This window comes from Anolis carolinensis, chromosome 2, assembly GCF_035594765.1.
Source record: "Anolis carolinensis isolate JA03-04 chromosome 2, rAnoCar3.1.pri, whole genome shotgun sequence".
In the NCBI taxonomy this organism is placed as follows: Eukaryota; Metazoa; Chordata; class Lepidosauria; order Squamata; family Dactyloidae; genus Anolis; species Anolis carolinensis.
In genome coordinates this window covers 31,794,510-31,805,286 of record NC_085842.1, presented here as the reverse complement: position 1 = coordinate 31,805,286, position 10,777 = coordinate 31,794,510, and the positions used below count along the sequence as shown (strand labels likewise).

The 10,777-nt window shown below is 40.1% G+C and overlaps 1 protein-coding gene across 1 annotated transcript; it reads left to right on the top strand.

The window, feature by feature from the left end:
* Positions 1 to 1,900: 1,900 nt before the first annotated feature.
* Positions 1,901 to 10,342, top strand: LOC103277993 (zinc finger protein 239). The gene is made up of 2 exons (XM_016991792.2): positions 1,901 to 2,112; positions 6,867 to 10,342. The coding sequence occupies exon 2, from the start codon at positions 6,875 to 6,877 to the stop codon at positions 7,898 to 7,900; it is 1,026 nt and encodes a 341-aa protein (XP_016847281.2). The 5' UTR covers positions 1,901 to 2,112; positions 6,867 to 6,874; the 3' UTR covers positions 7,901 to 10,342.
* The last annotated feature ends 435 nt before the right edge of the window (positions 10,343 to 10,777 follow it).

Sequence of the window (10,777 nt, the reverse complement as noted above, 5' to 3'; positions counted from 1 at the left end):
CATATATTTCTCAGATTTTTGTCCTTTCCTGTTAGCGTTCACACTACACATCTACATATTGCAGCCGGCATACTAAAATGTCACGACACATAGTTTGGAAAGTTTTGGTCTAAAGCAGGCATAGGCAAACTTGGGCCTTCCCTCTATTGGAAATAGCAACCTCCCAAGCCACTCACTATTTATTTGTTAATAATGTATAGATTTGGTAACCTGTATTCTATATGTATGTTGATTTGATTCTTTGGTGTGGGAGGAGTTATGGGCATGTGATTGGACTGAGCATGTGCAAACTCAAGACTCCATTTTGCATTCAGTATCTGTTTATATTTCAATGGAAGCAGTCTTGCATCAGACCTCAGAGGAGATGGATGCATACAAGTTGCTGAAAAGTCAGTTTAGAGACTTCAATATTTGCTTATGGACTTCAGTGAGTACAGCTATACTAAAGACTATGGACTATTGATAAAGACTGATACCCTGTGTTCTCAACATAGAGAGAACTATATCCTATCTGTAACTGAACTTTATTAAGAAATATGCCTGTATGGTGAATTAATACAAGTTATGTTATTTTTCAAAGACTTTCTTTTTTCCTCTGAGTATTTATAATTTATTTAATACATTTATATCCTGCCCTTCTCACCCCAAAGGGGACTCAGAGCAGCTTACAAATTAAATTTACATACAATATTATTAGCATAGCACAATACTGGCAATAAATTACCATATTGTACTATATCTATATATTGTAATAGTATTAATAATATTACATGTAATATATAATATATAATTAATATTATTATATTGTCTTATTAGTATTACAATAATAATACTCTTGAGTACACATTTAACAAAGAGGTTTAAAGGGAGCGTATATCTTTTGAGCAACTTCAACCGCAAAGAAACAACCATCGTCTGCTAACCAAATATATTTTTGTAGTGGCAGTCTAAAGACATGGTTCTTCAGTCTAACCGCTGAAGTTACCTGTGTGCTATGACATTAATGCTTGTAAATATCACTTGTTAAAAAGAATTGACTTCCAACAAGGTCATGCTTTTCTTGACTAGTGGTTCTCCAAAGGTGGTCTCCACATATTCATGGAGATTCACATTTACCAAAAGGATATGCACCCATAGGCTAAGTGCAGTTATGTTCCAATAGGTAAAAAGGAAATGGGTTAAGTCCAGTCATGACTGACTCTGGGGGTTGGTGCTCATCTCCATTTCTAAGCTGAAGAGCCAGCGTTGTCCATAGACACCTCCAAGGTCATGTGGCCGGCATGACTGCATGGACCGCCGTTACCTTTCCATCGGAGCGGTACCTATTGATCTACTCACATTTTCATGTTTTCGAACTGCTAGGTTGGCAGGAGCTGGGGCTAACAGCGGGCGCTCATTCTGCTCCCGGGATTTGAACCTGGGACCTTTTGGTCCACAAGTTCAACAGCTCAGCGCTTTAACACACTGTGCCACCAGGGGCCCCATATGTTCCAATTAAGTTATGTTTTGCAATAGATTATGGAATATGCTCCAGATGTTTTGGACTTCAACTTCCACAGTTCCTAACAGGCTGTTAGGAATTGTGAGATTTGGAGTCCAAAACACCTGGAGGGAAGGCCCAGGTTTGCCCATTCCTGTTCTTACACCTCTTCTTCCTCCACTACTTCTTCTTCTTTCTGTTTCTCCTCCTCTTCTTCTATTTCTTTCTCTTCTTATTCTTTCTTCCACCTCGTCTTCTTTTCTACATCTTATTCTTCCTCTTGTTCTGCTCTTCTTCTCCACCTCCCTCCTCTTCCTTTTCTTCAATCAGCCCCTTCCGCAGAGTCAAAAAGGAAGCTTCTATACCGGACTTCCTGTTCTCAAAGGCCTCCCACCAACAGAGGGCGCCGTAGAATGGAGACAAGTTGGCGCTTTCTATTGGGGAAACCAAAGAGTTTGAGAAGACGGGACTTCCTGTGGCCAAGGGCTCTGCCGCCATAGTGAGAGGGAAAAAAAACAAAAAACCAGTGGGCGGGGCTGGGCGCGAGGTCGGCTTTTTCCGGGTTCCAACCGGAGTGAGAACTACCGCTGACTCAACGCAGCTTGAGTGGCAGCTTCGGCGAAGCCCTGCGGGTAAAGGAAGCTGGGGAAGGGAAGGCTAGGCCCAGTGTTTGGGAGGCTGCCAAGGATGGGGATGTGGGCGGAGTCTATGGTGCTATGATTCAACATCCAACTATATTGATATCTTAAGGTATACAGGGGTGCTTCTATATCAGGCCTGGGCAAACATGGGCCCTCCAGGCGTTTTGGACTTCAACTCCCACCATTCCTAACAGCCTCAGGCCCTTTCCTTTCCCCCCTCAGCCGCTTAGCGGCTGAGGGGGAAAAGGAAAGGGCCTGAGGCTGTTAGGAATGGTGGGAGTTGAAGTCCAAAACGCCTGGAGGGCCCATGTTTGCCCAGGCCTGAACTATATTCTAGGGTTCATGTAGCTTGACGTTGCTTTAACTGCCATGGCTGCCATACCAAACTACAAATCCCACAATTCCATAGCATTCAGCTGTAGCATTTAAAGTGGTGCCAAACTGCATTACTTCTACAGCGTAGGTGCACCTCTGGAGCTGGTAGTTTGGTGAAGCCATAGAGTGGACAAGGCTACGTGTCTTTCCCTAATTTGCAAATCCTGGGATTCCATAACATTAAACGTTCAACCTTAGAGCTTTAAAGATCGAGCGACCCTTTTACGAAATCTAAAATATCCCAGTCATTCGCTTGTGAGGATCAGATAGTTGCACCTTTGCTTTGTGGTGATTCGATGCACACAAACTTAGTTTCATGGATATGTTTATAATATTGTATACAGTTTGTTTATTTCGTGTCAAAAGCATTGCATAATAAATAAGTTTAAAAGCGATAAAATAAAGGAATTGCAAACAGCTAAATAGTTTTAGACCAAAATTTATTTTATTTATTTACATTACTTTTACCCCGCCTTTCTCCCCAAGGGGACTCAAAGCGGGTTACAATAAATAGGCAAAAATTCAATGCCTAAAAACAATGTAAAAACAACAATTCATATTAAAAAATCTACAAAACAACAATTCATATAAAACAGATACCATTGCAAAATAAAATCACATTATATAAAATTTTAAGCATGTCCAAGATTAGAATCCAGAATCCTCAATAAATCTTTGTACCAAAAGTGGGCTCCAAAGTGGTGGAGGCTCCAAAGAAGGAGCCTCCACCACAGTCAGTGGAACTCTCTGCCCCAGACTGTGGTGAAGGCTCCTTCTTTGGAGTCTTTTAAGCAGAGGCTGGATGACCATCAGTCGGGGTTGCTTTGAACGCGATTTCCTGCTACTTGGCAAGGGGTTGGACTGGATGGCCCATGAGGTCTCTTCCAACTCTACTATTCTATGATTCTGTGAACAGCAATCGCATTGTCCGTAGCTTTAAACAACTCCTTTATTTTATCACTTTTAAATTTATTTATTATGCAATGCTTTTGACACAATATAAATAAAGCTTTAAACAACTCCTTCTCCATGCATGAGGCAGGGCATTGTGGGCAAGCATACATATGAGGAGTTGTTTGTTCTGTTCCACAGTCACACAAGGCGGAGGATTCCTCCAGGTAGTGCCATCTTGCCATCCTGCCCACGCCGCTTCTCAGTCTATTTAGGGACTTCCAAGTTGCCCATTCTTGGGATTGCTTGGTTTAACTGCCCAGAGGGACACCCTTGCTGTTGCTGGGGGAACATCAAGAGGAGTGGTGGTTCTCATGAAGCTCCTCCTTGACTTGAGTCTACTGGGAGGAAGCTGATAGTCATGCAGTGGGTGGATTTCACAATGTTCAACCTTATTTCTCTCACCGTTTTGTATACAGTAGAATCTCACTTATCCAACATAAACGGGCTGGCAGAACATTGGATGAGTGAAAATGTTGGATAATAAGGAGGAATTAAGGGAAAGCCTATTAAACGTCAAATTATGTGACTATTTTACAAATTAAGCACCAAAACATCATGTTTTACAACAAATCAACAGAAAAAGCAGTTCAATACACAGTAACGTTATGAAGTAATTACTGAATTTGCGAATTTAGCATCAAAACATCACAATGTATTGAAAACATTGACTACAAAAACAGTGACTACTAAAAAATTAAGGACAAATAAAGATAAATTGCATAAAATGAATTTACAGTAACAACATTGTCAGAAGTTAAATCCGTAAAAAGTTCAGTCCTTGCTGCCTAGAGAAAGAGCTGTAGATCTGGGCGGGAGGCAGACTATGTTGGATAATCCAGAACGTGGGATAAGCGAAGGTTGGATAAGTGAGACTCTACTGTGTTTCATTTTGTCCAAGTCTAAGGTGATATTTGCAGCCCCCATTTTCTTTGGTTGCTGTACTCTTGCAGTATCATAGCTGGGTCCTGCCTTCCATTTCTGCCTCTTTTCCAGAACCATGAAATGTGTGTTGTCTGGCAGGGACTAGAAAAAGTCTTTTGTATCCACTACTGTGCCATCTTTTTCCAAGACCAGTGTTACCAGACCAGCAGTAATCATTAAGACATCCAAGGTCTTGCTGATCAGTTCTTGTAGACCGTTTGCTATAACTCCTCTTCTATTGTTTCTCTCGCAATTACAAAGGCGGAAGGGCCAAGCGGCAGGGGAAAGGAGGGCAAGCAGTGCCTGTCTTGTGACTGATCCCATAGAAGTTCTTACAGAGACCAGTGATCGGATGAGGACTAAGGCGTACCCGCAGGCGCTTTCCTCAGCCATCTCAATGCTTCTGGCTCTCCCTCCGTCCTTCCTTCAAATAAAGATACAATATTTTAAAATATTGTATAAAGATACTTTCAGGCTATGTGCAGGCAGTCAGCCAGTTACAAACAGCCAACTTACAAAGGACTCATAGTTAAGAACAGGAGTGAGACAACGGGAAGTGAGAGAAAACTACCCCTTGGAAGGGAAATTCACTCCTGAAAGAGTTATCATGGGGAAAAGGTGTCTCCATTGAAGCTTTATTACCAATCCTTTTTTCCACAACCAGCCAAATTTTTCAAAATTCAGTGATCACAAGGACAGAAAGTGAGGCGAAATCTTCTATACAGGCACAGATGCAAAACAAGCATCACTATGGTGTTCCCTATGCTATCCAAAGTTAAAATATATATATTTTAGCTGGAGTTACACTTAAAAATGTACCTGTTTCGACTTAGATACAAATCGAACTTAAGAACAAAGCTACAGAACCTTTGTTGTTTGTAATTTGGAGACTGTATTTCTAAAACATGTATGAATGTTATGTGTTGTCTTGGGTCCTGTGTCTATCCAAGATCCAAGAGATTCATAGAGAGAACATTTATCAGATCCTCAAAAACTAAACCAGCCAACGTGGAAGGCCAACCTTAGTTTGAATGTTGAAAGAAAGATTTTGGAAGCTCAGGTTTTTAATCCATGCTCGCCATGGAAATCCATCGGGTGCCCTCTTTCATACTTTGTCCTCCAGGAGGATTTAGTCTGCTTTCTTTTTGACATGTATTTTAAGAAGTGGCCATACTTGTGTGCATTTTTTCAAATCATTCTCTTTATTACGCGCTAAAGCATGTTTGGCTTAAGTATGTTTGTGTGTTTCCCAATGTGCATTTTTCAAACTGCCCCATTTTAGGAGGCACATCTGTGTCCATTCCAAATCTGGTCCACAACCAATCCAAACAGTGCCAGCAAGTCTGTATAAAAAGTCAATTGGAACTTTGTCATTAAGCTTCCCAAAGGTGGATTTAAAAACACACAGTACTCCTGCATTTGAATGTGAAAGATCCAGGCTGAATGAGTTTTACCCAAACTTTGAGATCTCAGTCCTACTTTGCTCTTAGGGAAACATTTGGTGAGGATACAAAAGAGGCTTTCTTTGTCCCTGAACTCTCCTGTAATGGAAACTAGTCTGGCCCTATCCCTGATCAGGGGAAGACCTTCCTATTTAGGCAGGCAGAGAAAGATCTTCCTACATATTGCTTTCAGCAGTGCATTGTCTGCAAAGAATAGAGCATACACCCATTAGATGTCCTTTCTCAGGAAATCTGCATAGACAGCTGAGATAATGAAACCTTTACTTTCTGGTGATTTAATGTCTACAAACTTTGTTTTGTGCACATAGTGATTGGATGCTTTGCATAAAATTACCTTAAGGCTATGTATATAAGCTGCATGTGAAAAAAAATGAAAGTAATGTTTAAACATGTGACCCATCTCTAAGATCACTCATATATGTGTAGGTATTCCAAAATCCAAAAAATATATAAAACCAGAAATCCAAAGTTATCTAAAGTTATCTCATTCAATATATGTAAGTATTCCAAAATCCAAATAATAATAATAATAATATTTTTTCGTGTCAGGAATGACTTGGGAAACTGCAAGTTGTTTCTGGCGTGAGAGAATTGGTTGTCTGCAAGGACGTTGCCCAGGAGACACCTGGATGTTTGATGTGGGAGGCTTCTCTCATGTCCCCGTGGGGAGCTGGAGCTGACAGGGAGCTCACGCACTCTCCCCAGACTCAAACCTCTGACCTGTCGGTCAGTAGCGCTACTGGCACAAGGGTTTAACCCATTGCACCACTGGGGGGCTCCTCATAATAATAATAATCTGAAAATACAGAACACTTGAGTATTGCCTTCTTAATTTTTATTCTTGTTTAAAAATTGATGTGCTTGTAATTTAGCTGTTTTTAATTCAGTCTTGTTTTTAACATGTAATTGTTATAATTTGTTTTAAGAAGATTTTTATTCATCTCTTTTGAGAAGTCTTCTGGGTTCTAGTTCTTGCAGAAGGAGAAGAATATTAATTAACCTAAATATTCATAATTATTTTTGTCTGCTCAGGTGACGGGATGGCATCTAAGACCTGGGATCACATATGTGTAAAAGAGGAGCCAGAGCATCTGGAAGTGAATATGGAGTTGACAGGAGAATCAAAAGAGACAGTTTCCCAAAGCCTGAAACATAAAAGAGAGTGTAAGAGTCAGGATTCCTTAGAGAAGCAAAATGAACCTGCTTCTAATGCAAGGCTAAAGGTAGCCGCTGAATACAAGGAGCCGGGTTTAAACAGTGTTGACCAAATTGTTATCCAGCAGTTGATCCACATTGGAAAAAATAAGATCTCCTGCATCAAGCAGGAGGATGCCTTCTGTCAGAGCGCTGGCCTCAGTAAACCTCAGATCATCCATTTTGGAGAGAAACCATACTTGTGCATCATCTGTAATAAAACCTTCCGCAACCACTCGGGACTTATGGTACATCAGCGAATCCACACAGGGGAGAAGCCGTATAAATGTCCTGATTGCGAGAAGAGCTTCAACCAGCGATCGCACCTGACCTCTCACCGTGGGACCCACACAGGGGAGAAGCCCTTCAAGTGCTTTGACTGCGGGAAAAGTTTCAGTTACAACTCGGGGCTCATCATCCACCAGCGGATCCACACAGGGGAAAAGCCGTACAAATGCAATGACTGCGAAAAAAGCTTCAGTCAGAAGTCCCACCTGCTTTCTCACCAGAGGACGCATGTGGGAGAGAAGTCCTTTAAATGCCTCGACTGCGGAAAGAGTTTCAGCTACAATTCTGGCCTTGTTATACATCAGCGGATCCACACAGGGGAGAAGCCCTACAAATGCTCTGACTGCGGGAAGAGCTTCAATCAGCGGTCGCACCTCATCTCCCACCAAGGTATTCATACAGGAAGGAAGCCCTATACGTGCAAAGACTGTGGCAAGAGTTTCAGCTTCAACTCTGGGCTTGTGATCCATCAACGGCTTCATACAGGGGAGAAACCTTATAAATGCTCCAACTGTGGGAAAAGCTTCAATCAGAAGTCACATCTCATTTCACATCAGAGGGTTCACAGTGGGCTAAAACCCTAGAATCATAGATCTGGAAGAGAACACAGGGGCCACTCAGTCCAACCCCCTTCTGCCATGTAGGAATATACAGTCAGAGCACTCCTGACAGATAGTTATCCAGCCTCTGCTTAAAAGCATGACTCAGTAGAAATTATTTTATACAGGGGACTAATTTTAATTGACATAAGCATCAGCCCATGGATACATTGTTTTTTTTAATAATAACTTGCAGATAACAGCACATTGCTGGTTTTGCTCAACCAGTGTTTTTTTTTAAGCAGTGCACTTGTTTTAGAACAATATTTCCCAAAATCTGGTCCACCGGGTATTTTGGATTTCAGCTTCCAGAATCCCTGGAAGCTGAGGCTTCTGGAAGTTAGAATCCAAAACACCTGGAGAACTAGAGTTTAGAAATCACTGTTCTAGAATTTTAAAAGGAAGTTTTGTTTTGTCTTTAACATTTGGCGAACTGTAACAAAGAGAATGACTGTTCACTGCCCCCACCCTCACCCCAAAAAAATTGCAGACAGAATAGGTGAATTCAAGTATGCAGTTAAGTATGAACATTCTTACTGCAAAACTACCAATATTGGAGTGACACATATATTCCTTTTTATGAGGAGGAAGAAACACCCTTGCAGTCAAGGTATTTATTTTTATTCCTTTTTATCAAGTTTTTGCAGCCTGTTTAAAACAATATCTCAAAGTGGTACTCAAAAAGAACATTTGAAAGCATTAAAATAAACCAAGTAAAAATTAAAATGTAGATAAATTTTAAAAAGAGTACGGCTTCTTAATTTTTTCTCACTTCTTTTGCACCCAATAAATTTTTTACATGACCCTAGGTATATAGGTATATAAAATCGGTATAATATCACACATTTACTAATAATCAGCATTTTCAAGGTTTGCTAAAGAAGCTGATTTTCCTTATGAGGAGTACAGCTAAAGTATCTTCTGCAGAGCCTGCTGTAAACAGTTCATGTTGTTGCTAACAGATTTATGTAAATGGATGGTGTTCAGAAACCTTCTAACATTGCCAATTTTTGTGACTCCCAACATGAAGCTAAGGGGACTCCCATTTGGGGTCAGAACCCTCAGTTTAAGAAGCATTGCTTTCTTTAGTACTTTGAAAGTACTTTAAACCTATTAAAATTATTTCACTAATCCTTACAACTGGAGTGCAAAGTGTGGTCCCCAGAGGGCTACTTCCCAGTTGCATTCCAGAGGGGTTCCTGGGTTGTTTTGCATCCAGCGGAAGCCATTTTTCCATAGAAATTGAACCAGAAATTTGCTTCACTTATTGTTAGAAAAAGACCTCTCCTCGTCCTAAAATATCCTGGAAGGCAAGGCCATGGTGAAATTGCTCCACACTCTCACAGGATCTTTTGGGACAAAATATTAATTCTGACAATAGATGACTTTATTGGGGAGATAGCCCTTGATGCCTTCTGGGTGCAGTTTGCTTCTGAGCATAATTCAAAGTGCTGGTTATTACCCTAAATACTTTCAGAATTGGTTGTATCTGAATGAGGGTTTGCTCTTATTTGAGTGTACCTGTCCTCTCCAAGCATCTTGAGAGGCCTTTTCTATCCTGTTGCCATAACCCAGGGCAGTGTCTTTTCAGTTGTGTTGCGAAACTTCCTGCACATTGCATTTCTGTGGGGAAAAACATTATTGCTACCTCTGGTTTGGTATATTTGTTGAGTTTGTTTCCAAAACGTAATCAAATCCTCCAAAATTGGAAAATGAGTTCTAGGTGGCAGCACATTGTTGACTAGGAGTAGAATATTATGTACAGATCAAAACTATCAAAATGTTTCAAATCACTTCAGTACAGGGCTTGGCAAATTGCATTTTAAGGTAAATAAATGCATACCCTCAGCATGTTTTTTTAAAAATCCCTGTAAAATTTGTTCAGATGGATTTAGTATTGTTTGGAAACAAAGTCCACATTTCTTCCCTCTACCCTACAGTCATATCACCTTATTTTATTTATTTATTTTTAAACTGGCTTCTGTTTGTTTTTTTTAAAATTCAAAATGTATTTGTTTGGATAGGGTTTAATCATGCTTAGGGTAAACTCACTGAAATTAGCAAGACATCAATTAGCTGGGAGGCATGGTCTAAATGTGACTAATCCTGAACCTAACGTGTCATTTTGTGGACTGTATATTGTGTTAACAGATATTCTGAGCTGCTCCAAGGGACCTATAAGGGGCTGGAAGGCAAGAAATACACACTTTAATCAAATTATGATTTCTTATTTTAAACTATATAACAGCTTTACTGACAACAACGTAACTGAAAACAACACTCATATACTGAATATTGCTGTGTAGTTGCTATATATTACAGTACTGTAATCCCTAAATTGGATTATTATAAGTAGACTGTACCTTTGTGTGTTGACAATTCTTGTAATGACATGCCTGCTTGCAATAAATGGAGTCTGTGCAATGACCAATGAGGTTTTTTAAAAAGGTAATTTTGATATTAGTTGTAAACTTGAGTTTGTACGCACCACCAAGACAAAATCATAATGACTGCCACAATCCATATGTTGATGAAACTCCACAATTTTTCCCAATGGATTCTATTAGTCAAACTGTATCTACACTATAGAATTAACACAGTTTGATATTACTTTAACTGCTATGGCTCAATGCTGTGGAATCCTGGAATTTGTAATTTGATGTGGCATCAGAACTCTTTGGGTGAGAAGGTTAAAGACCTTGTAAATCTACAACACCCAGGATTGCATAGCTTTGAGCCATGGCAGTTAAAGTGGTATCAGACTGCATTCATTCTACAGTATAAATGCAACCTTAAGTCTTTTCTGATAGAGACAACTCACATGTGAGATAGCCGTACCAAATTATTATATGATATGTGAGG